A 23,924-nucleotide genomic window follows, 5' to 3' on the forward strand; every position below is an offset into this window, starting at 1 on the left:
GGACCTAACCCCGGCCTCCTGACACATTGATCCGCGCGACCAGTAACGATGATTGAAATCGTCATTAAGACATCATAGCTAATAATGCACACGCGTCCTCCACCTAGATCTCTCCGATTGCGCATGCCTCTTCCGGGTCTGTTCCGTTCGAGGAACGTCTCGCCGATTGCCGTCATGCCCCCACGGTCTTTATGGCGATCGTCGGCCGATCGCCAATTGATCATGTGCGGCCTAGTGGAGGACTAGCTGATCTGAGGCAGCCCAGTACTTTCTGGACCTTGATCGTTCTGAAACCATAAATACTCCTTTGCCGCCATGGCACTTGTGAGTTAATTCGTCAGAACTAATTTTACGACGCTACCTGCTTTAACAGTTTCAATCTTGTAACAATGTCCGGCAAATTCCAGGAATTCAAGAGCAAGCTTTCGGGCCAGTAAGTCGGAACCGTTTCGTTAGAGAGTTGCTACTTGTACTGATTCGTAGTAGCGACACTACGAAAAGTGATGAGCCGTCCGAGATGCAGTCTGGCACGACCGAATCTCAGGAACGAACGACCTCGGGCACACGTTCTGGTCAGCAATACAGCTCCGGCGGTGGGGAGACCCGCTCCGGCCAGACCTACGGCAGCGACCAACCTATGAGCGGCAACGTTCGTTCCACTCGCCAGACTGCCACCTCTGATGAGCCTTGGAGCTCCCAGGGGAGGCCCCAAGAATCCGGCCGCGAGGCTGGTGGTATGGGCCAGTTCCAATCTGGACAGACCGAGGGTGGCCAGCAGCAGACCAAGGGAATGCAGGGTGAGGAGCCCTTGTATGGTTCTGGCATGCAGGGCGGACGTACTGGCGAGTCTGAATATCAGTCCCAGTCAGCAATGGGTGAGGGTGAGACGCAGAGACAGCAAGGTTCTGGTGAAGAGCAAGGTCGCAGTACCGGCCGCCAACACCCTAAAGAGTCGCTTTTGGACAAGGCTAAGCACTTGATGAAGTGAATGTAACTGGAAATAGTGTGATTCTCTCTTTGGTTGAAGGAATGTTTGACGAAAATGAGGTAGTCCGAAACATTGAAAAGCGAAAGATTCATTGTCATGTATTCGTAACAATATCTCAAGCTATAATATTGGCTTTTAAGGATTTCGATTCCCCATAATTTTCTAAGGCCCGAGAAAACGCGACGGCAAGAAAATGGCCGTGTTGTTCCTGTTGACAACCCATATTAATGAGACGCGAAACGCGTCTCGATCGCGTCGTGGGCCATTCGTACCTTGGGTACCATAATTACATGTGGGCCATAAAATGCTCAGCGGGTAAAGTTTGGTGTTATCCCTGCGACACGAAAGAGGGGCGTCTCAAGGGTCAGGACGCGTTCGTTCACTCCCTTTGAATTCTTCGCGGTTCACACCGGCGCAAAGCAATTCATTGCGTATAAACGCGTCATCTATTCGCTTTTCCACCGTGACAATGGCTCGACTCAAACGCTCTGCTATGAACTATAGCAAGGTTCAAGACACCACCGCAGACGGATATGTTGACTCTGATACTAGCGAAGTTGTAGGTGTAGTCGCGCGTATCCAGGAGTTGTCACTGCTAACACTTTATAGGAGCAGTCTGTTCATGTCTCTAAGCGTTTGAGAACCGATGAAAGTGTTGCCGGTTTGGAGCAGGAATCTGGATCTGAGGAACAATCGGGCGCCGACGATAACCTAGATTCCGAGGACGAGGCATTCGATCAGCTAAACCTTACGCAGGATCCCGATGCCAACGTAAGTGTCACTGGCATCTCTTTACTAGTGATAGCATACGCTAAGCATATTACAGGCCGTAGCAACTGCCGGTATCATTAAATCGGTCGAACTTGTTAACTTTATGGTATGCGGATATCCCTATTTTGTGGTCGACCGGGTCTAATTTATCACGCAGTGCCACAAATATCTCAAAATTGATTTCGGACCCCAAATAAACTTCGTTATTGGTCACAACGGCAGTGGTAAAAGCGCAATTCTGACCGCGATTACAGTCTGCTTGGGCGCGAAGGCTTCGGTCACCAATCGCGCATCGAGCTTGAAATCCCTTATCAAGGAGGGTTGCAAGTACGTGAGCGTGACCGCAATTGTACTCGTCAGGATGATGGATCTCACTAACATAACTTTGCTGCAGCTCTGCGTCGGTTAGCGTTATCATTAAAAATGAAGGAGAAGGTTTTAAGCCTGAGAAATATGGCAATGAGGTATGGGTTGAGCGCATTATTCAACTCAACGGTTCCAGCAGTTATCGTATCAAGAATTGGAAAGGTGTTCAACTGTCCAAGGATAAAGAGGAACTGACCAGTATGCTCGACTTTTTCGGCCTGATGGTTGATAATCCAATGACGATTCTGTCGCAAGATACGGCGCGTTCATTCTTGAGTAGCTCCACGCCTGAGGAGAAGTACAGCTTATTTATGAAGGGTATTCGTCTGGACAGTCTCAGAAACGACTATGACGCTTTCCATCTGTATGTCGAGAAGACCATTGCTACTGTTAAGGGCCGAAGAGAGGCACTGAACGAACTTCGAGCTCGAAGGGACGAGGCGGCGGAGTTGTACAAGAAAACACAAAGTCACCGTGAAGTCAGGGACACTCTCACTCGACTTCAGGGCCAATTTGCCTGGGCAACTGTTGTTGATAGCGAAAAGGTGTGCAACTAAGGCAATACTTTTAGGAAGGATTACTGACGTTGTGGTTAGGCTCTCGCCACTCACGATGAGAACGCGGAGATAATGGCACTGGAGGTTCAGCAAGCTGAACAGGCAGTCGCAGCTACAGAGGCTGATTACGAGAAGTCAAAAGAGAAGTTGGTGGAAGCTCAACAAGTGCTTCAAGATTTTTTTGATCTGAGGGATCAACTCGATGAGCAGATTAAGTCTTATCGTAACCAAATGATGGAAAAGAAAGGACGGTCAGGGGAGATTCAGGTTCGTCCGTTCAGTTCGCTTCGATTTGATGTATAGATTTTAACTTATAATCAGAATGATGAGCGTGACATGGCTACGAGAATTGCAGCCCACCGGACGAAAATCGCCATTTCGGACAAGAAGATCGCTGACGAACAAAAGCGGCTAAGTGAATTAGACGGCGGCAGGCGAGCAAAACTTGATCAATCTCATACAGATGGTCAAAATCGGCTACAGCAATTGAGAATGGATCTTGAACAAGCCACGGCCGACGGTCGCAGAATGCAGAACGAAAAGGAGCTGCACAAAGTCGAAGTTGATGCTGCGTTAAACAAGTTGAATAATAAGCAGCATGAACTGAATGATGTACAGTCGCGTATCGGGAGATTGCAGAGCCACCAGCAAAAATACTGGGCAGTCTTTGGGCAGGGCATTGACAACGTCCTGAGGGCCATTGAAAGGGAATCTAGATTCGTCCAGAAGCCTGTTGGTCCTATTGGGAGCCATATTCGCATGAAGCAGCCAGAATGGGGCCCAATCCTTGAAGCCTATTTCAATAGGACTCTCGACTCCTTTGCCGTTACCTGCAAAGAGGATGAGGAGTTACTTAAGCGTATCTTGAATCAGTGTAAATTGTATGTATTAGGTATCTACTTGCTTCGCTTTTGTTACTAATTGACTCTATAGCCGTTCTAATATAATTATTCGCAAGGACGAAAGATTCAATTTCTCACAGTATTGTCCTGATCCACATTTTCAAACTGTCTTAGACTGCTTAGACGTGAGTCATCGAGTATTGAAGCCACTGGCATTTACTGATCATGCAATAGTTTGAGAACGAGTATGTCAGATATATCATGATCGATGTGCATAGCATTGAGCGTGTTATCTTGATTCCGGATCGCAAGGAGGCAGATCAAGTTATGTACACAAATCCTCGAAACGTCACGTTTTGCTTTGCCAAGAGGCCTGGCAGCGCTCTAGATGGCTACCGATTGAGTAATAAGTTCGCAGGCTTTTGGTTTCATCCGACAATAGCCATATGACTAACTATTTCAGGCGAGGTGCTTCTGGCACGCAACCGCAAAGAGGCCGACGAGAGCCTCCCCGAATGAAGACTGACAGCGGAATGCAGATGAGGTATGTTGATACTCGGCCGATTACAATTCGTCGCTTTTCTTACCTCGTTTTAGATCACTCATGGAGGAGGAACAGAAGATCCAAGAAGAGGTCGCCAGGCTTCATGCTGAATGGAGCCGGCTGGATAAAATGAGTTCAGATTTTAGAAGGCGCGAGCAGTCTATAGCCGTGAGTGGTAATGATTGTTGAGTTCGTAGCTTGCTGTGCTTAACGTTGTCAAAGACGAAAATAGATCATCTTAGGGCGGATATTCATAGTACGGAGGCAGAAATCGACCGGTTGGCTGTCCTGATGTCCGCAGCCGATGAGACAAGTCGGCTAGATTCGTTGGAGGAGATTCGAGATGTGAGTTCGGTAAAGTTGGGCAGCAGTGGGATGCTCCAATTCTAATTTTAACCATAGAATCTCCTTACTCAGTTGAAAGAGCTGGAAGAAGTTCAGTACCCAAATATAATTATGGAAAAAGATCGACGTTTTAAGGAGCTGAATGATTTTACCCTCGAGCTGGATGCGAAAAAGCAAGAATTCGCGCAACTTAACGCCGGAGAGGCTGGGCGACAGGTATGAGGGAACAACTATTTCTGAAGATTAATTTCTCACATTCTAACGATGGCCCCATATAGAAACTAGTAGGGGATGCGACGGTGGCGTCTATCGAGTTTAATAATGTCCTCTCTTTCAGACGGAAGCAGTCGGCCGAGAGACGTAGCAGGATGCAGAAGATGCTTGCTGAGCGAGCAAAACTTGTTGCTAACCTAGAGGAGGTTACCAGACTCACTCGCAGCATGTACCCAGAGAGAGTAAAAATTGAAGAGGGAAGGACTGCGGATCAGTTCAAAGAGGAGATGATTCGAGTTCAAAGCAGTTACCAGACGTCGATACGAACGTGAGTCCATATAGCTTCCGTTGACACGGTTTGATTGCCTAACAAAAGGACAGTTTGCCCAAGCCTGTTGAGCAGATCATTGAGGATCACAATACGGCTCAGAGGGAATATAACAATGCCGCAAGAGAACTAAGCAATCTCACCGCACTTATGAATGTATGTGACTTAGCTTGTTTTATATTAGCTAGAGATTGCTAACTGCAAGTAGAAATTGAATGAGACCTATCTGGAGCGCCGAGATAGATATTACATTTTCCGAAATCAAATTTGTACTCGAGCCAAGGATATTTTCAGACATACTCTCGACGAGCGCGGATTTAAAGGTCGACTCTTTATCAGTCATGAAAATGAAACACTAAACTTGAAGGTGCGCTTCCTTGTCTAAGAGCCAATATTTGTGTGATTGACGCATGTGTAGGTTGAGCCAGTTGATACCGGAAAGTCTAATGGAGACAGTGGTAAACGCAATGTCACTACTCTATCTGGCGGAGAGAAGTCATACACCCAGATTTGTTTGCTGATGTCACTTTGGGATGCTATGAACTGCCCATTACGCGGTCTTGATGAATTGTGAGTGCAACTTTAGTTTGGAAGATATCCGATTTCGGGTTGGCGCTAACTCAACGTCTAGCGACGTTTTCATGGATGCTGTGAACAGGCGTATCAGTCTTAAGATGATGGTGAGTAGAGTCACACTGTTGCGTGCTGGAATAGAAAACTGATATCCTGCATAGATTCAAACTGCTCAGCGCAGCAGCCAGACTCAAACGATATTCATTACTCCGCAGGATATGGGTAACATCAAGTTGAGTAATGACGTTAAGATTATTCGCATGGCTGACCCTGAAAGAGGAGCAGTCGTTGCCTAAGAAATACAACGAATATAAAGAGAAATCAGGATATATTATTATGTTCTATGACGTTCCATTGTGTTTTATATGCTATGATGTTGCATTGTGTTTGGTTATGTACTTGCTCATAGTTCTTGTTTATGTATTACTAGAGATAGATGCAGTTATTGCTATAATATGACATTAATTTCCGACCATACGCAGTACCGCATCATCGATGTAACCATTGACGCGCCAGAGTGTAAAGACGGATGTGAGGCACCTTTAAATGCAAAGTCACATGACTTGGAGTCACCTGCCTCTCCAGTCAGTGGTTGTGGCGATGTGCAGGGCCGCTCCACCCAAGCCACTTGAGTCTTTCCACCATCATTTTTCTGTCCTTCATCAACTCTACCCCACCTATATACGCTTAGATCACTATCATCTTCAACATCTTATCGATCCATCCTCATTAGCGTGACCCCTTGCTGCTTTACTGAATTTGTCAATTGAATCATCTTCAACACCATTCGAAGTTTTTACTCCCCATTTGCTTGATAGAGCGATATATCACGAATCTTTCAAACCTCTCCACCGCTCACATTGATTTCTCCATATTTGACTCACAACACGTTTTAAGATGACTACAGCTTTAGCTAGCCAATTAGAGGCGACATCGCTTAGGTACGTGACACGTTTTGTCTCGGACTGTTGTTGAAGTCTTGGACTCACTCTGGCTACTTTCTTTGTTGGACACCTGATCTAACATTTCTCGGCAATTCAGCTCCGATTCCTGGAAGTCACAAATAAATCGACCAAAGAAAGATCTTCGACCACAAACTGAAGATGTCACGGATACTAAGGGTAGTGAATTTGAAGACTATTATTTGAAGCGAGAGCTGTTGATGGGAATCTTTGAGGCTGGTTTCGAGAAGCCATCCCCGATTCAAGAGGAGTCTATACCCGTCGCTTTGGCTGGTCGAGACATTCTTGCTCGAGCAAAGAACGGTACCGGAAAGACTGCCGCGTTCGTCATTCCCGCTCTGGAAAAGGTGAACCCAAAGAACGACAAGATCCAGGCGCTCATCCTTGTCCCCACACGAGAGCTGGCCCTCCAGACCTCGCAAGTTTGCAAGACACTTGGAAAGCATTTGAACATCAATGTTATGGTTACCACCGGTGGTACCACCCTCAAAGACGATATCGTACGCTTGCACGATACTGTGCACATCATGGTCGGCACACCTGGTCGTATTCTTGATCTTGCTGGCAAAGGTGTCGCTGACTTCAGCGAATGTCCAATGTTCGTCATGGATGAAGCTGATAAGCTTCTTTCTCCCGAATTCACGCCTATAATTGAGCAGCTGCTAGCTCACTTCCCTCCTAGTCGCCAGATCCTGCTTTTCAGCGCTACGTTCCCGCTGATCGTTAAGAGCTTTATGGTACGTGGAATGTGGTGAACACCTGACCGAATTAGTTTCTAACTTGCTCGTAGGACAAACACCTTAACAAGCCTTATGAGGTTAACTTGATGGACGAACTTACCCTTCGTGGTATCACGCAGTATTACGCTTTCGTGGAAGAGAAGCAGAAAGTCCACTGCTTGAATACCCTCTTCTCCAAGGTATGTTGACGACTGTTATAACGGAGTGAAGTTTCGAATGTGCTAAGGTTGGTCGAGCTCCAAATCAACCAGTCGATTATATTCTGCAATTCTACCAACAGAGTGGAGCTCCTTGCCAAGAAGATCACCGAACTTGGCTACTCCTGCTTTTACAGTCACGCTCGTATGCTTCAGGCCCACCGTAACCGTGTTTTCCACGACTTTAGAAACGGCGTTTGCAGAAACCTGGTCTGCTCTGATCTGCTCACAAGAGGTATTGATATTCAAGCTGTAAATGTCGTTATCAACTTCGATTTCCCAAAGAATGCCGAGACATACCTTCACCGTATCGGTCGATCTGGTCGTTTCGGTCACCTTGGTCTTGCCATCAATCTCATCAGCTGGGACGATAGATTTAATCTCTACAAGATCGAACAGGAGCTAGGAACCGAAATTGCGCCGATCCCGCAGACCATTGACAAACGTTTGTATGTATACGACTCCCCTGAGACTGTCCCCCGCCCACAGATACCTCAGCAACCTCGGGCACCGCATCAACAACAGAACCAGCAGCCGCAGCAACAGCACCAAGAACAGTTACAACAGCAGGTGCAACAACGACTACATCAGCAATCGCAACAGCAACAGCGCCAGCAGCGAACCCCGCAACATCGAAATCATACCCAGCCACGGCAGCAAGGACCACGTGGGCTTCAAAGTCGTCGGGCGTGATCCAATCTAGATTGTTGAAATGTGTTATAAACGATAATGGATTCGTTTCTTCGGCGTCTTGGTATGTTGTGTTGCTATGTTATGAAAGATCAAGGTGCTGCGAGCTTATCGAGTAACTGAGGTTGAGAATAACGGAGAATAGCTTTAGTCTGGGAGAAAAGCATACAAAAAAATGTTAAAATTTATAAAACTCCTGTTTTTCTTTTTTTAAGAGAGGGATTTGTGGTGTTTGCATGTCATTTTGAGAAGGGTGCAGTGTAATTTTAGTATTCTGTGTTTTAGTGTGCACCATTTTGCAAGATGAATATACAGTGTCGCGGTCTCCCTCTTACTGGCTGGTCCCCACAGATATATAGCCTATAAATTGGCGGTTTGTTTATTGCCGTAGACTAGGGCATGTATCGAATGTTTAGTACATGATGGGCGGACAGAAGGGATTCGATGCATCATACCTGCGCAGGTACACTCTATGACAACTCCCAAGCCGGTCGTCGGAGTCGGACTAGCGCAACGCATTTCAAACGCGAACATGTGCAGGTCAGGCTTCTCATAGACCTCGAATATTCGCTCAAGATGTCTGCTCATATTAGCCAGGATGTAAGAGTTCTTATTTTGTCCAAGGAAGAATCGCGAGATAATGTTACGGTATTTGTTCCGACACTGACGGTCTACCTGTAGGGATCTCTCCCTAGATTAATGGCCGCTGGTATATTAGCTGGAACGGCCGAGATCGGACTGACTTGTAAGTATTAAATACAGCATTTAGTACTTGTTTAAATTTCTTCCTGTTTATTGGCGCTGAGGATTGTCTGGAAAAATCCGTACTGATCAGGGTAGATCCACTCGAATACCACAAAGTCAGAAGTCAGCTGCCGACAGCTCTGATAGACAAAATAGGCAGACCGGCACTGACATTGAAGCTGTTCAGAGGATGTGGAACGATGATGCTCGGCAATGGAACCAAAACTGTGGTTAGATTTGTGTCGTACGACTTCTTGAGCAAGCAGATCGCGGACGAGAAGGGGCACATTTCGGTGCCGAAGTCATTGGCGGCAGGATTATCGGCCGGATTCTTGGAGTCGACGGTATTGGTTCCATTTGAGCGTAAGGTCTCCCTGTTAGTTAGAAGAAGTAGTAATTCTAATTGGTTCATGTAGTTGCAAAGATTAGACAGATCAGCTCGCTGGCGACTTCACCTCCCGGTACATTCGCAACTTTCAAGCGGATATTCCAGCTTCACGGACCTCTGGGCTATTTGTACGGATTTTTTCCTACGTTGCTGCGACAAGGGGCGGCGTCGGCAGTGCGATTTACAGCGTATAATTCTCTGCGGCAGATGGCAGATGGATTCATCGTGTCACCGGGCGATAGACTGTCACCAGCATGGGCCACAGGTCTCGAGCTTCTGGCAAGCTACGCTGCTGTGTAAGCAAGTCCTTAGTGATTGAATTTTGCTAGACGTTAACTGCAAACAAACAGCATAACGACAATGCCCATCGACGTTGTCAAGACCCGAATGCAAACACTCTCCGGCCGTGAAGCAGCCCGCGGCAACAATCTTCTCTGTACCTATCAGATTTTCACTGCAGAGGGTCCATGGAAGTTGTTCAGTGGTATGATGCCACGGCTATTTCGCGTAACCATTTCCAGCATGGTTATGTTCTCGTTTTACGAAGTCGCATTCAAGGCCGTTTCATTTATTGATGAGCGACCTGGAGCGAGCAATCGCAAGAGCGGAGTCAGTTAACCCCCGCCAAAGTCAGTTAACCCCCGCCTCCGGAGTAGGAATCTGGCAAAACCTGTCACATATATTTTGTAATTTAGCTTGGGATTCAGGTCGATTTGGCACGCCATTTATTACGATGAGTACGCGTACAGCTTTGTTATAAGTACAAATGATTAGATTGACCAAACCACAAGCAACGGATCAATACTGCGTTCAGTACTAGCCTATACTATACAACGGTCTATTGTACACTGACTACTGACTAAGAATATTAGAACCGAAGTTAACGCCGAAAAAAGTATTCCCACCAACAAAAAAAGCGCATATGTGAAACACCCTAATAATACATTGGAATCTTCAACTACGTAGTAAAACTTCGTCATCGTTTCTTTCCAATTCCGCTATGTTCCGCACCATCATCTTCGGCACGGACAATACGCCGGATACTCGGGACAACATCGCCCCGCGCTTCGTCATGAACAAGGCAATACACGATCCTTTCGTTGCGCCAGTACTCAAGTGGTTTAACACGCGTACGCCCTGACCGCCGAGTCGGTTGCTCTTCAGGAAGAGCCCGAGACTGCCTCCTGGCACGCTTGGGCCCCGACGAGGGCGGTGGAGACAGAGACGATTCAGCATTTGGAGATTTCGAAACGACAATAGGCATATTACTTTCTGCTTCAAAGATAACATTTCGACCCCCTGGAGGTTGTCCTCGTGCAGGCAAACTCTCTGGACTGGTGGATTCAGGTTCTGAATCAGGAACCTCCATCTCTTGCGCGACCTCTTGCTCCGGTAATGTCGTACCGGGCTTCTTCTGGGGCACTTGGGACTCGCGCTGTTCAACGCGTTCGTCTGATTCCGATTCGGACGTAAATGGAGGTTCACGGTCAGGCGATCGTCTAGCAGGCTTCGACGCGGCCTGGCCAAGGTGTCGTCCAGGAAGGCTCGATCGCCCACGACGTGCTCTCTGTACCCCTCTCCCGCGTATGACTTTCGTGACGCCCATTTGCTCGCGTCTAGGCGACGTGGACCGTTTCTTGACTTTCCTCCTTGATGAGACTAATGGGCTCGCGGATGATGCTCTCGACTCATAGACTCCAATTGAGTTGAGCTGCGGTAATGGCTCTGGGATCGAGATCACTCTGCTTTTCTGCGCTCGCTTGGTTATGGATGCAGGAGGCAACAGTCCTTCCGTCGTATTTGCATTTGTTGCAGAACTGGCGCTCGAAGGGGTAAAATTCGATGAAATGCTGCTATTGCTGCTCAGAGACTGCGAGTCGGACGGAGCATTATCCATCTGAATATCGGTGCTTGCTTCCTTCTCTGTATATAATGATTCGCTGATCGTGGTTGCCTCTTGAGGCCCTGAAATCTCTTTCGAAGGAGACTTTTCGGGCTCAACAGAATGCCGTACTCCAGACACCAAGTTTAATAAATCACCAATTCTAAATCCAAGACCCCTACTCTTTTGCCGTGCTTCTGGAGCTGGCGACAACACTTTGCTCTGTGGGACTGCTGCCGTTGTCGGAACTGGCAGTGGTGTCGGCGTAGGTTCTTTCTGCTGTGGCTGCACATGTAATGGTACTGTCGGCAATAGCGGTGGTGGAGCGCCCGATTGTAGCTGGCGGGGCGGTGGTGAACGTCGGAAATTGTCTGGCGATGCTGATGACTCTGCAGATCTCCAAGAATTGTTGTATGCTGGAGCGTCTATCGCGCTCGTATAACTCGGGCTCACAGGCGGTGCGACAGTAGTCATTCTCGGACTCGATGCGATCGGATTATGTCTGGCGAGCGCAGGATTTGATATCTGGATGCCGCTATTAGTATCATCGACTAACGACAGCAATCAAAGCAATGCATACCCGCGGCATTGGGCTCTGGTAGAACAACTTCTGCAGTTTGCTATTGGCATCACCAGTACCCGGCCTTCGCGCACTAGGCGCAATTAGCCTGGTGGCTGACGTAGGCGGTTTAAATCCAGATCCAGGTTTCGGCGGAGCGAACATCGGCGGACCAATGCGAGCAGGACGGCCCGGCGTAGAAGACAGGGGAACATTACTTCCCCGCGGAAACGGTGAGCGTAGGGATAGATCTTTTTCGAAGAGATCTTTTGCTGAGAGTTCCGGCATTGTTGTGGTTGCGATGAGAGATGGCGTGCGGCGATTTGTGATTCACCGGTGTACTATTGTTCTCCACGGTCTGGAGCAACCCGACAAGCAACTAGTGCATATATTCTCGCCAAATGTGGGAGCCGTATGAAAATGGTTCAAGATGGTGATATTAGAAATTGATATTGGAACTTTGTGATAGTTTAGGTTGTGTAGAACAACGGTTATGTATGAGGTTATTCAACGTCCTTGGCTGGGAAGTTACGTAGGTTTTGGCGGTGCGACGCGGCAACTGTGCGATGAGATGACGTTGGATGTGAGCCAGCCAAGTCAGTCATTCACCGAGACGATACCCAGTAATGCACAAGCCATCAAATAACTAATAATGTACAATTTTTCGAAGCAGACAATCACGCTATAGTCGCAAATAGAACTCTACATATGCAATAATACAATATCACTCTTTTGCACGAATTGATGATACAAATGTTCTAGTTCAGAATAGTAAATCATATCTTCTCGAGAGTCTCCGGATTATTTTCAACTGCATTGAAAAACGAATCCGTTCCCTGCGCGTAAAACAATACAGCCATTTTGTTGCCAACGCTTTCCAGACTGTACGAGTTGCCCCTAGGCACTAAAAAATGTCCACTTCGCCGTATTCTGAAAGCAACTTCCTGGTTTAATACGACCTTGACTGTCCCTTCCAAAACGCAGAATACTAGCGCATTGGCTCGCGTTTTCCTGCATCCTTTGCACCCGGTATTGGCTGGCAGCCTCAGGATACCAGTAGCCAGGAATCCCCCGTCTTCCTCAAACGTCTTGGCAAATTCGAAATTTGATGACGAGTTCGATACAGCAATATACGGAAGTGCAGTAGATGGTATAGCCACGCGCCTTGTTATTCTCTCCCCGGTAGAATATGCCTCTACCTCCGTGACGATTTCCTCTGCGTCACTCTCATTGACCATGTCGAAGTCACCTTTTACATCCCGTTCGACAGCTCTACGAGTTCTGAAATTTCTCGATGCGGTATATGGTTCCAACGAAGTAAGACTGAATTTCCTCTTTGAGCTCTTAGGCAGTTTCTCCCTGACTGCCGAACTTGGTCGGACAATGGACTTAATTGCTGGCACTGCATGTCCTTGCTCTTCATCTCGCACGAGATTATAAACAATTCTTTCGTTTTTCCAGTACTCTAGCGGTTTCATCCTAGTCCGGCTCGACCGTCGCACAGGCTCATCCTCGCAGTTCACTGAGTTGCTATCGTTCTTGACTGGTGATATTGGCATGGTTGCCGTCTGACCAGCGGTCGCTGTCTTGCTGATCTTTGTACGACGAGAGCTTAACGGCGAGGAGCTTCGCATAGCGTACTCCTCCGCTGAATCAACATCCTCCACGAACTGAGCAAACACGTCCTCCACATCTTCAGAGCCGGACAGAACGTGATCCGGTTCCTCGTCTGCGGCTTCGATAAGCATACTCCGTCGGTCGGAAAGAATCGGAGCGCTTGACGATTCCAATAGCGAAATGTCACCATGGTGACTATCTTGAGCGGGACGTACGTCTTGACTAGTCTCCTCGTCATCACTGTCGACATCCAAGCATCCCAATGAAAATCGACGCCTTGCTTTCTTCAGAGACGACGTCATGCTCCGGCAGTCATCGTCAATCACGGCGTCTTGGGTCTTACATGGTCTATCCGGATTCGTCAGAGGCGGTGATGGCGGCGACGATGTCAACGACGGTGTTGCCGACGTTGCCGGTGACGGCGACGATCTAGGGGGAGTATTAAGTTGTGTTGTCATGGATGATTCGAGACTTGAAAGTAAGGATGCATGTTTTTCTATGGGCTATCGATTAATTAATGACCACATCCAACAGTTATGGAATGAGAATGGACATACAGTAGGCGTTATCTGCGAAGTCGGGCTAATCAGCACATTCGCTCGCGCAGCACCGCCATCCACACGTGACAGAACTTGATCTATGGATAGTAACGGCATTATCCCACCTCAAGTGCTCGAATGCCCGCAGCAGCTAAAGACGTGAAACTAAGATTTGCAGATTCTCCATTAATGATTTCTCGTATGTATTACCAATGAAGCCAGGGCACCGTTGGACACGCGCCGCGCGACGCGTGTCCGTAGATTGAGTTTTCTGCACGGCTCAATCGTCGGCGGGACAGGCCAGAACGGCAACAGACCCTATTCCATTCTGTGCCCTGACCAAGTAACCCTAAGCCACGCAGTACGTTGCCAAAACACAGTCACGGCCACAGAGTCTAGACGACACCGCCATCAGGTACGTATTGCAGTATGGCAAACTTCGGTACCACCCTTGCCTGACCTGCCCTATCCGATATTGTCTGCTCACTCCTAAGTCTCTAATTGACCTCTTCACCACCCTCTTGCGACTATCCATTCTGCACTTAACAACATGAGTTACGACAAGGAGAAAGCTGCGGGCTTGGAGGCGCCTGACCTCAAAAAGTTCCGCATCACAATGACCTCGCGAAAGGTCCAGCAGTTGGAGAAAGGTAGGTTGTCATGAGACGATTGTGAGCGGGGCATGTTACGGGCGGATGATGTGCATGTAAGGTTGGAAAGAGTGGAAGGAATTTCAAACGTGGCCTCTAGTTGAAGTTCTGGACACAATTATGTTGACCGGTACTGCGCGTCTACCTGATTCGGATGTGTACAGCTTGATATAGTATAAGGATCAACCCCTGACGTGACTCTTATAGTTTCGAACGAGCTCATTTTCCGGGCGAAGGAGCAGCACATGAAGGTTAAGGGACCGGTCAGACTACCCACCAAGTTCCTACGTATTTCCACCCGAAAGAGTCAGTATTCCCAGTTTATTTGCGATTCATTGTCCCCGTATATTTTGCTATGGAGGAGTGCTTGAGCTGAGAATGTCTGGGATCCATGCCTACTGAACAGTTGAATGAGATGGATTGAAAGTTGTTCGTACGTGATAGAATGCTAACAAACTGTTTAGCCCCTAACGGTGAGGGTTCCAAGACCTGGGATGCCTTCGAGATGCGCATCCACAAGCGCTTGATTGAGTACGTCCATTCATTATATGCTATTGCCAGAAGCCAAGTTCTAACGGTTCTATAGTCTGGAAGCTCCTTCTGGTGCCGTCAAGCAGATCACATCGTTCAACATTGAGCCGGGTGTCGAGGTTGAGGTTACTGTTGCTGCGTGAATTTAAAGAATGGTGCTTGGGTTGGGTTTTTCCGTTCGTTTTCCATTTCACATTGTCACGATACATGTAATATTGTCGCAGTCAAAAGTAAATACAGGAAGTCAAAATAGCTACTTTCCGTTGGATGATCATGTGATAACAGTTTTTTTCTATCGCTGCGCGACTTGCCGCATCTCATTGACGTATAGTGAAGCGATCGGATCGTATCTAGCAATACACAAATACCCCATGTTTATACATTTATAACCACTAAATTACACTTACGGTGCTTCCACTTTAGTCGCGACACTTTTCTGCAATTGTACAACCACGTCCAACAAAACTTTCACCGCCACCAGAAATTAAATACAAAATAAAATAAATCATCGTGTTAATCGTGCCTTTACTTACATTAATAGGGAATATTTTTTGCTTTAAACACAAATTTGTGAGATATTTGGGAGGTACTACTTGGTTGGGTACTTTGCCGCTTTAGTATGGCGAAGCCCAATAATTGGCCGCGTGGTACATGGCGAAAATAAGGTTCCGGTTAGGGTTATTGAGCGAGCTATACTATTAGGAAGTCTAGATTCCTAATATGGTATAGCACTGATATTTTCTTACTCTTACATCCGCTATGCTAGATCTGGAGTAGTTTGTTGTATTATATTTTGCGCGTTGTATGTGTTTTATTTGTGCCTTGTACGTATTGTATGTAATCTTACTACGTATATTCTGCCTAATTCCCACCCTTTGCCGGATAATGACTGATGCTCCAATATACGCCTGCGGTATACACAATACGCCGTAAAAGCGAGGGTAAGGGTTAGTAGTAGAAAATTGGCCGCTGGGTTAAGGTTATTTAAAAGTGTCGCGACTAAAGTGGAAGCACCATACACGAAATATGTACAATTAACTACATGTCACTACATATATTGCAGGGGTGGCACAATCTCCGGCACATTTCCTAGATTGCACACCTTCGTCTCAAACGCGGCCTTTTCTTCCAGCGTCAGGTCGCTCACATCAGGCAAATACGTGTCGCCCGCGCTTTGCATAAACGCAACATACCCAGTGTTGGGGTTTCTCATGTCGGGCTTCAGTGTCTGGCGGTTGTGTCGCGCGAAGTACGCGTACATCTGTTCCATCTTGGATCGGGGCCGCTGTGGTAAACCAGGAAACTGGTCGTTCTCCGTTGCAAGCGAAATCGGGAAGCGTTGCATCGCTGGTGTAATGTAGTTGCCTGTGACCACCTTGCCTTGAGAGGGACCTTTCGTTTCTTGCACGTTTGTCTGCACTGAGGCAGCAGGTGCCTGTGCCTCTGCCTCTGTTGCCCTTTGCCGCCGTTTGCCAATCTCTGAGTTGTCTTCTTGCTGTCGTGGTTGTTGTGGAGATATGGGCATTGATTGCTGCGGTAATGGGTGTATCTGCTGCCGCAAGGGCTGTCCAGCCATCGTCCCTGCGTCATTGCCCCTCTCATCCGACTTTGTTTCCATTGGCGAAGTCATTTCGTTATCTTTATTGTACTGGCTCGCGAACGCACCAAATGGCGACACGGTGTTACCGCGATCATAGCCAAACGCCGAAAAGGCTGATCCGCGGCTGGTAGAGAAGGCTGCGAACGGTCTTGACTGGTCGGCCGTGGTCTCGTCTTTCGGTCCAGCGCCGAATGCGGATGTTTGCTGCTGCGCTGACGCAATTCCGAAAGGCGACCCACTGTTCGCAAACGCGGAAAATCCAGTTTGCCCAAACACCGGCCTACTTGCAGCTACTGATGCAGGTGCAGAGCCGAATGTCGACGATCCAAATGCAGGAGCCGGACGTGAGCCGAAGCCGGATAAGCCAAATACTGGCGCTGCGTTGGTTGATGACAGTTGCGTGGGTATTGGTCTTGTAGAATCGAGTGATCCAAACGCGGATGATGGGGCGTGTGTCGTGGATTCGCCTAGACGCGTTCCGAATGACGGTACGGGCGACGATTGTTGGACTGACTGCCTGAGATTGGTAAACGGCGATGGTGAAGACGAAGCGCTTGTATTAGCCCTGCTGGCGTTATTCGACTCTGGCCATCCAATTGCTGAATCGCTGCCTAGTCCTGATCCAAACGCTTGCGACTGTGAATTGGCTTGTGGTTGTCCAGGCGAGCCAAATGTCGAAGTCCCAAAAATCGTCCCACCCAGGTTTGTGGCCGGCGGCGGAGGAACAGATTGAGCGGATGCTGAACCAAATGCTGGCGAAACAAACGCAGACGCTTGCGTTAGTGGCGACTGTTGTTGTATAGATACACCGAATGACGAAGATCCAAAGACAGGTGCGACATAATTCGTCGTTGGTGCTGGCACTGGCGAGGATCCAAATGCCGATGAAGGCTGAGCAGTACCGCCCAGTCGCGCACCGAATGCAGACACTTGTAGAGGCAATGGTTTTTGCGCGTTTCCGAATTGAGAAGTCTGCGGAACCGTCCCGCCAGAGGGACCGGTAGTGCCATGGGACCGGTCGGTTGTTTTCTTCTCCTGAATTTGTTTCTTCAGCTCATCAAACGCGGACGTATCGCCTTTTAACAATCTAATGGCCAGTAATCCGATTGAATTATCACTGTGAACTTCTTCTGGTGGTAAAAAATTCTTGATTTCAGAATCCGACCGTTGCCTAGCGATTTCGATATACCGTTCGGCTTTGTCCATGTTGTTGCTTATAAACTCGAAGAGATTAAGCATATCTTGGCGCGCAATATCAGCTATTGCTTCCTATATTTCCGTCAGCCCAAGTACTCTCGCTGGTGATTGGTTGCTCCGGTGGAGTATCACGTACATAGGTTTCGAATTCTCCCATACGCCTCAACTCATATGCAAAATACCGTAATTCTTCCGGCGAAATGTCACGGTCATTGATAATGCCTCTGCGACCACCCTTTGTGACCGCAAAACTAGAATAGAAATATACAGGAGGGCGGCTCGTGATTTCATGCAGTTCCTGTCGGTCGAAGTCTAGACCCCCGTTAGCATTGGTCCAATTGGTGACTTCACAAACAACAAGTAGGTTTTTAGGCGTAAAGTATTGTACATACCTGAAATGCTGAAATCGGAATTATCGACAACGTTGAGGGCATTGGAATACTTCGTCGGTCTAGTTTGTGATGATTTATCCGCTCCTTCGTGGAGGAAAGGACAACTCTCGCCTCTGGCGCAATTTCCTAGTAATACTTAATAAAAGTTCGTTTCTTCCAGCATAGCAATATATGAACCCAGCTGCTCTGTAAAGTAGAAAGAGTACCTTGTTTGTAAAAATAGCATGGTGTCTGCTTGCTGCTGCCTTCGCTGCCGCTGTTGGACACCTCGTTTATATTTCTCTGCTTGTTCTTTTTTTTCGTCATATTACTGTCTCGATTTCTGTGTAAGTGACTAGTATACAGTGCGGTAGACTAGACTTCGCGGAGAGGGCCATGGAAATGAATGTATAACTCCTTGAATGTAGTTCGCACTCCATGCGTCATCCAGACCTGAGAAGTCCCAACGAAGTTTTTGACTCGAGCTCAATATTCCGTTTCCACAAAACAACATTATCTCAACAACAGAGAATGACAACCACGACGCAAATCAGCAGGCGACTGACTTGTTCTTACAAGCAGCCCATACGCCTAGTCACACGACGCAATAGCCAATGGAGTGCAAGCTCGCTAGCAGACGAACTTTTCCGCGCAACTCTCCGGGAAGCGTCGAAATCGCAGCCGGATTCCTCAGACCAAGCACAATCCACGGCATTAGAGTCGGCAATGGTGGAAGGTGAAGACAAACTAAGTGGATGGGAGTACCTCAAGAGCGAAGTCCCGTACGGCGTTGCAGGAAATGCGCGATCGGTGGCTTACTACTCCAGTAATCAGGCTGAGGAGAAAGACCCGGAGATGTACCAGCGCAGAAAAGCCCAGTTGCGATCGAACGCTGGGGCTGCCACTGTTAAGGAGAAATCTATCTTCGAGTCGTTATTTGGACAGGTTTTGAAGGGGCGGACGGAGGGGCAGAAGGAAACAAAGAAGAAGGAGAAGCGTTCGACAACTACTTCGGGGAAGAGTATGCGGATGAGCTCTGCGGAAGGATCGATGGTGTTCCGAGCGCGGCACAGGGATGTGGAAGGAGTGGATTGGAACAGTTCGTGGACACAGAAGGCTAGTGATCCGTTGTCGTGGATGCAGATTTCAAACGTGGAGACTGGTGTCGAGGCTTATCCGCCGTCACTGAGGGAATTATCGGCCCGGGTCAGGAGACAGCGAGGTGAATTCGGAGAATTACCGACGGAATACATGGATAGGGACACAGAGGAGGCTGAACGTGATCGCATTGCATCGTTGAAAGGCATGATCGAGCGGATGCGGTCGTGCCGGACGGATACAGAATTAGATGCAATGCTAGAACGCGAGGTCTACCAGCCGTTCAAGCATGCGGCAGCCTATTTCGAGCGAACTAACAAAGAAATCGTTATGGCGCCTAATATCGCAAAGAATTACCCGTATCTGTTGACTCGGGCAATGCAGATCATGGTTTCAAATTTTCACGATGCGTACGGCGCGTTTTCGGTGTTTGATCGGGCACGGAATTATGGGATCCAGTCGTACATCATGGGATGCACTATCGACGTCTATAATGAGGTATTGCAGCTGAAGTGGGACTATTTCATGGACCTCTTTGGATGCAAGACCTTGCTTGAGGAGATGATTGTTAATGGAGTAGAGGCCAACAGCCGTACTGCGAGCATACTTAAATCGATCCGAACGCACATTGCGGCGAAGGAGGCCGAGGATGGAGAGGGACATCTATCTGCGCTGACGAAGGAGGCCATGGTCGATGGTGCGTCGTACCGTAACATCCGATTTGCCTAGATTAAAGGATGCATTCATTTCCGTCGCACGGCGTTAAAGTTGTACATAGATCATCAAATAGAGTACGTTTAATGAGCGTATCATACTAGATACGACCGTTTATTTACATACAACACCATTCCATCACCCCATAGGATGACAATTAAAAGCAAATACATAGACACACCCATCTAAACAAAAATTTGACCCGTACCATTAGAGTGCAACCATCCTAGATGATTGAGAAATGCGACCGATTGGATAATGATCTTACTGAGGGGACATGTCTTATAAACTGTCATAATAAAATAAGTGGCCATCAACGATAATTGGAGTCGGCATCGAGACCAAACTGAATCTCCTGCTCCCACTTATCGCCATTTGCCAGCAGCTTCTCCTTGTTGTACAACAGCTCCTCGCGGGTCTCTGTGGAATACTCGACGTTAGGAGTCTCGACTATCGCGTCGACAGGGCAGGATTCCTGACAGAGACCGCAGTAGATGCACTTTGTCATGTCTATGTCGTACTTTGTAGTGCGTCTGCTGCCGTCGATTCGCTCCTCTGCGTCGATGGTGATGGCGAGCGCCGGGCAGATGGCTTCACATAGTTTGCAGGCAATGCATCGCTCTTCACCGGAGGGATACCGCCGCAGCGCGTGTTCGCCGCGGAATCGAGGCGAGATCGGGCCTTTTTCGAAGGGGTAGTAGATGGTGTACGGCGCGCGGAAGTACTGTTCCAGGACGACGTACATACCGCGGAAGAGCTCCGTCATAAGATAGAGACGGCCTGCGCGATCGAGAGCGGACTCACCTTCGTCCCAGGCCTCAGGACGCGGTAGACGGAAGCCTTTGGGGTAGGCGCCAGATGGCGCAGGCTTCGCGGCGACGAAAGCAGACCCGGAGAAGGCGCGGATAGTAGCTGGCGAAAGGGTATTTCTTAATAGCGAGGTCCGACTGGACCGGAGGAGCAGAGGCGCCGTGGAGAGAACCATTGTAATGATGGAGATGTGGTTGCGTCCTTGGTGCTGCGATTGCGAGTTGTTCTTCGAGGTCGTCGTTTGGTGGTCGCTTGAGAATGGCTCTGTTGTGATTGGCTGAACGCCGCAGCGATGTCGGGTCACATCTTGCTCACAGCAATCTCAGCACACGAAATTTCTGTCTGAGACGAATTCAGTCGTTTGCTCCTCCACCGCCACTTTAGTTGTCTTCATTACCTGCATTAATACAATACAATGCTTTGCTCTCAACTCCTCCGACACGCCCGGGCCGCGTCTCGCTTGACTTCGCCTGTCTCAGCGCGCCAGTTCTCGTCTGTCTCACGCGTTGCCGTCTCCCGACCACTTGCCGCTTGTGCCGTCCTCCGACCCCACACAAACGTCCAGCAGCGATTCTACTCCGCCGATGCTGGTCTCTCCCGCGACGAGGTCACCGGGCGAATCATCGAGGTTGTCAAGGCCTTTGACAAGGTGCGTCTGCCGATGAAACAACTGACAAACTGCATGCTGACGTCTACGTCGACAGATCACCACTCCAGAAAAGGTACTACTGATTGCGGGCCCAATGTCGATAACTGTATCGAATGGTACTAATCGTGCAACAGATCACCGCCAGTGCCACCTTCGCTAACGATCTCGGTCTGGACAGCTTGGACGCGGTTGAGGTCGTCATGGCTATCGAGGAGGTATGTTGATGTGCCATGTCCATTCTTTGTATGCACTAACAATTGTACAGGAATTTAGCATCGAGATCCCAGAGTAAGTTGATGTTGATGGGATGAATGTGACGAGTTTTCTGATTGATCCCGCAATAGCAAGGAAGCCGACGAGATCAAGTCCATCGGACAAGCCATCGACTACATCTTGGCCCAGACCGACGGTACGTCTTCCATCGTGTTTGCAGAGCATCACCGTGTGACAGGTCATTAACAGTAATATTTTAGCTGTCTAAATGTTCTAAGATATATGATAATTCTCGCATCGAAAAAGACGCGGGATGCAAGACGAGTTGACATCTGGGTGGAGATCGTTGGAATACATAGTTCAAATGTAATATAAGCCATAGCATCTTCTCAGATAAAGATAAAATTATTTATGACAAAATCGTTCAAACGAGATCGTCATAGATCGTTTGATATTGGTTGAGATATTTCTGTATAAGACACTTCTAATATCTGACTACCAACTATTACGCTCAAAATAGCCTATGCAACAAACAGTACCAAACAAATAATCAGACTTTACCACAAAGATCCCGTACGCCTAGTATGCTATGCCTGATATCCAGTCATCATGAACGTCACGACTCACATGTGGCGCGTACCAACATCTTATTCTCATCATGCTGTAAGCATTTCACGATCAATTGCCGCAAGAACTTTGTGTAATCATGCTTCCGCCGACTCGTGTACGCTGTGTCCTACAATATCTGTTAGTCAAGGTCAACCCTTCATCAAGGGCTGACTGCTCTGAGCCCGAAACGTACCACGTCATATGCTTGAGAAGACTTTCGCCCGGACACTTGAGACCGCAAAAGAACCAGATTCTCTTCCTTTGCGTGAAGAATGTCTATCATTGCGCCCACACTATCTTCCGCGCAGATCTTTTTGATCTCGTCACGGTCCTCAGGCAGTAACATGACCATCTTAGACTTGATATCCAGGGCTAACCGGTTTCGTCCAGGAGGCATGATCTCTTCCCAGTCAGGCGCAATCAAGTCCAGATGCTTCTCAACTGTCTGCACCATAATCTCCGCCACCCTAAGTGCTCGCTCCGACTCGTCGAAGGACTGTTCCTCAGGCGCGCAATCTTGTACCACAGCCATTAAGTTAAACCGAATCTCGTTCATAGAATATTTGCTTATCCGCTCCTGTATATATGGCACCGCCAGACCCGGCCACGAGTGTATATCTTCCACTTCCGCCAATTTAACTGGATCGTTGCACAAACCATCAAGTTGCCAAACCGCTCCCGATACCGGTACATACGCAATAAAGTGAAACGCCTCCTCGTCTTCTTCATCATCATAAATTGTTCTTTTCCGTTTCGCTTGCTTGGCGTGGCGGTGCAATTGCACGCAGGCGTCTCGTAATTCTGAAGCTTGGGTGTACTGATTATGTATTTGCCGCAGGAAATCAAAGTTCGCGAGTGCTATACCTCTCGCAGTTGGATTAAACGACTCTGTGAACTCTCGAAACTGCTGCAAATGCTCACCGAGCTCAAGTCGACCCTCACTGCCTTTGCCAGTACACGATGCGTTAAGTACAATATTGAGCAGCGCGATCGACGCGCATGCATTGTCCGCTACCTGATTCGCGAACCATGGCTCCTGCAAACTGCTACTCTCCACGTCCTTCTTGGATTTCTTTCGCTGCTTCGTTGATTTCTGACCATCATCGTCTGGCGTCCATCTGAATAAGAAGATCAATCCCAAAATAGGTGGCAGCTCGCGAAGCGAATCAGCGTCCATTGAGTACAGCTCGACGACTTTGACCCCTTTGACGCCCACCTCGTTTAAAATGTTACTGAATATACTCTAAATGGCCGTCATTTGTTAGCCTTAATCACTTATACCACGCTAGTACACATATTCTCACAGGATCGCTCTCGACTGTTCCCCATCCCTTGTACTCGAGTTTTTGTCTCAGCACTGATGTCGGAGACAGCGGCACATGGTCGATTTCTGCGTAAGACTCGCTCTGATCCTCAGACACGTCGGGCCGGCCTCCCGAAATCTTCCCTGTCGACCTTACTCGTAGTGCCATATCTTGTCAACCTTGTAGCGCTCCAAAGTCATTACTCGCATAGAGGTGAAGGAGGGGAAGCAGGAATATGGATTTCAGGTCATAATTGAGAACGGTTTCAAGTCGTCCGGGTAATGCGGCTTAAGTCAAGATCAACGAAAAAACCAAAACCTACATAACTTCTTG

The 23,924-nt window shown here is 48.1% G+C and overlaps 12 protein-coding genes across 12 annotated transcripts; 7 read left to right on the forward strand and 5 right to left on the reverse strand.

Annotated features, from left to right (window-relative positions):
- Positions 1–346: 346 nt before the first annotated feature.
- POJ06DRAFT_119230 (uncharacterized protein) lies at positions 347–1,046 on the forward strand. Its single transcript, XM_056184216.1, has 2 exons — positions 347–437; positions 487–1,046. The coding sequence occupies exon 2, from the start codon at positions 518–520 to the stop codon at positions 986–988; it is 471 nt and encodes a 156-aa protein (XP_056043342.1). The 5' UTR covers positions 347–437; positions 487–517; the 3' UTR covers positions 989–1,046.
- Positions 1,047–1,285: 239 nt separating this feature from the next.
- Positions 1,286–6,034, forward strand: POJ06DRAFT_254816 (uncharacterized protein). The gene is made up of 19 exons (XM_056187814.1): positions 1,286–1,547; positions 1,598–1,759; positions 1,815–1,865; positions 1,917–2,086; positions 2,154–2,670; positions 2,722–2,949; positions 3,004–3,563; positions 3,616–3,709; positions 3,759–3,934; positions 3,988–4,068; positions 4,122–4,236; positions 4,291–4,413; positions 4,471–4,629; positions 4,692–4,954; positions 5,008–5,110; positions 5,163–5,321; positions 5,373–5,524; positions 5,586–5,634; positions 5,689–6,034. Exons 1-19 carry the CDS (start codon positions 1,458–1,460, stop codon positions 5,821–5,823), a joined length of 3,387 nt encoding a protein of 1,128 aa, XP_056043343.1. The 5' UTR covers positions 1,286–1,457; the 3' UTR covers positions 5,824–6,034.
- Positions 6,035–6,172: 138 nt separating this feature from the next.
- Positions 6,173–8,467, forward strand: POJ06DRAFT_119451 (P-loop containing nucleoside triphosphate hydrolase protein). Its single transcript, XM_056184218.1, has 4 exons — positions 6,173–6,468; positions 6,569–7,226; positions 7,280–7,408; positions 7,466–8,467. Exons 1-4 carry the CDS (start codon positions 6,425–6,427, stop codon positions 8,117–8,119), a joined length of 1,485 nt encoding a protein of 494 aa, XP_056043344.1. The 5' UTR covers positions 6,173–6,424; the 3' UTR covers positions 8,120–8,467.
- On the forward strand, positions 8,468–10,045 carry POJ06DRAFT_119452 (mitochondrial carrier domain-containing protein). The gene is made up of 4 exons (XM_056184219.1): positions 8,468–8,861; positions 8,957–9,223; positions 9,277–9,544; positions 9,599–10,045. The coding sequence occupies exons 1-4, from the start codon at positions 8,816–8,818 to the stop codon at positions 9,864–9,866; spliced, it is 849 nt and encodes a 282-aa protein (XP_056043345.1). The 5' UTR covers positions 8,468–8,815; the 3' UTR covers positions 9,867–10,045.
- Positions 10,046–10,224: 179 nt separating this feature from the next.
- POJ06DRAFT_268776 (uncharacterized protein) lies at positions 10,225–11,977 on the reverse strand (the record flags this gene model as incomplete). Its single annotated transcript, XM_056189331.1, has 2 exons — positions 10,225–11,655; positions 11,711–11,977. The coding sequence occupies 2 exons, from the start codon at positions 11,975–11,977 to the stop codon at positions 10,225–10,227; spliced, it is 1,698 nt and encodes a 565-aa protein (XP_056043346.1).
- A 345-nt stretch (positions 11,978–12,322) lies between these two features.
- POJ06DRAFT_119346 (Mif2/CENP-C like-domain-containing protein) lies at positions 12,323–14,078 on the reverse strand. The gene is made up of 2 exons (XM_056184217.1): positions 13,864–14,078; positions 12,323–13,809 (listed from the first exon to the last, which is right to left on the reverse strand). The coding sequence occupies exons 1-2, from the start codon at positions 13,960–13,962 to the stop codon at positions 12,466–12,468; spliced, it is 1,443 nt and encodes a 480-aa protein (XP_056043347.1). The 5' UTR covers positions 13,963–14,078; the 3' UTR covers positions 12,323–12,465.
- Positions 14,079–14,290: 212 nt separating this feature from the next.
- Positions 14,291–15,630, forward strand: POJ06DRAFT_254834 (ribosomal protein S10 domain-containing protein). The gene is made up of 4 exons (XM_056187815.1): positions 14,291–14,495; positions 14,703–14,801; positions 14,960–15,026; positions 15,082–15,630. The coding sequence occupies exons 1-4, from the start codon at positions 14,396–14,398 to the stop codon at positions 15,167–15,169; spliced, it is 354 nt and encodes a 117-aa protein (XP_056043348.1). The 5' UTR covers positions 14,291–14,395; the 3' UTR covers positions 15,170–15,630.
- Positions 15,631–15,960: 330 nt separating this feature from the next.
- POJ06DRAFT_254837 (uncharacterized protein) lies at positions 15,961–18,623 on the reverse strand. Its single transcript, XM_056187816.1, has 4 exons — positions 18,422–18,623; positions 18,216–18,341; positions 17,960–18,135; positions 15,961–17,895 (listed from the first exon to the last, which is right to left on the reverse strand). Exons 1-4 carry the CDS (start codon positions 18,519–18,521, stop codon positions 16,075–16,077), a joined length of 2,223 nt encoding a protein of 740 aa, XP_056043349.1. The 5' UTR covers positions 18,522–18,623; the 3' UTR covers positions 15,961–16,074.
- Positions 18,624–18,665: 42 nt separating this feature from the next.
- Positions 18,666–20,085, forward strand: POJ06DRAFT_254838 (uncharacterized protein). The gene has a single exon (XM_056187817.1). The coding sequence runs from the start codon at positions 18,726–18,728 to the stop codon at positions 20,019–20,021; it is 1,296 nt and encodes a 431-aa protein (XP_056043350.1). The 5' UTR covers positions 18,666–18,725; the 3' UTR covers positions 20,022–20,085.
- POJ06DRAFT_254839 (uncharacterized protein) lies at positions 20,086–21,132 on the reverse strand. The gene has a single exon (XM_056187818.1). The coding sequence runs from the start codon at positions 20,989–20,991 to the stop codon at positions 20,320–20,322; it is 672 nt and encodes a 223-aa protein (XP_056043351.1). The 5' UTR covers positions 20,992–21,132; the 3' UTR covers positions 20,086–20,319.
- A 26-nt stretch (positions 21,133–21,158) lies between these two features.
- Positions 21,159–21,924, forward strand: POJ06DRAFT_276212 (acyl carrier protein-like protein; the record flags this gene model as incomplete). The annotated part of the gene is made up of 5 exons (XM_056189674.1): positions 21,159–21,465; positions 21,521–21,538; positions 21,600–21,680; positions 21,731–21,753; positions 21,810–21,924. The coding sequence occupies exons 1-5, from the start codon at positions 21,232–21,234 to the stop codon at positions 21,922–21,924; spliced, it is 471 nt and encodes a 156-aa protein (XP_056043352.1). The 5' UTR covers positions 21,159–21,231.
- Positions 21,925–22,447: 523 nt separating this feature from the next.
- On the reverse strand, positions 22,448–23,759 carry POJ06DRAFT_198372 (ubiquitin carboxyl-terminal hydrolase; the record flags this gene model as incomplete). The annotated part of the gene is made up of 2 exons (XM_056185105.1): positions 22,448–23,530; positions 23,592–23,759. The coding sequence occupies 2 exons, from the start codon at positions 23,757–23,759 to the stop codon at positions 22,448–22,450; spliced, it is 1,251 nt and encodes a 416-aa protein (XP_056043353.1).
- Between the last annotated feature and the right edge of the window lie 165 nt (positions 23,760–23,924).

The sequence above is a fragment of the Lipomyces tetrasporus genome (genome assembly GCF_029532465.1).
Source record: "Lipomyces tetrasporus strain NRRL Y-64009 chromosome Unknown POJ06scaffold_6, whole genome shotgun sequence".
NCBI classification, from domain to species: Eukaryota; Fungi; Ascomycota; class Lipomycetes; order Lipomycetales; family Lipomycetaceae; genus Lipomyces; species Lipomyces tetrasporus.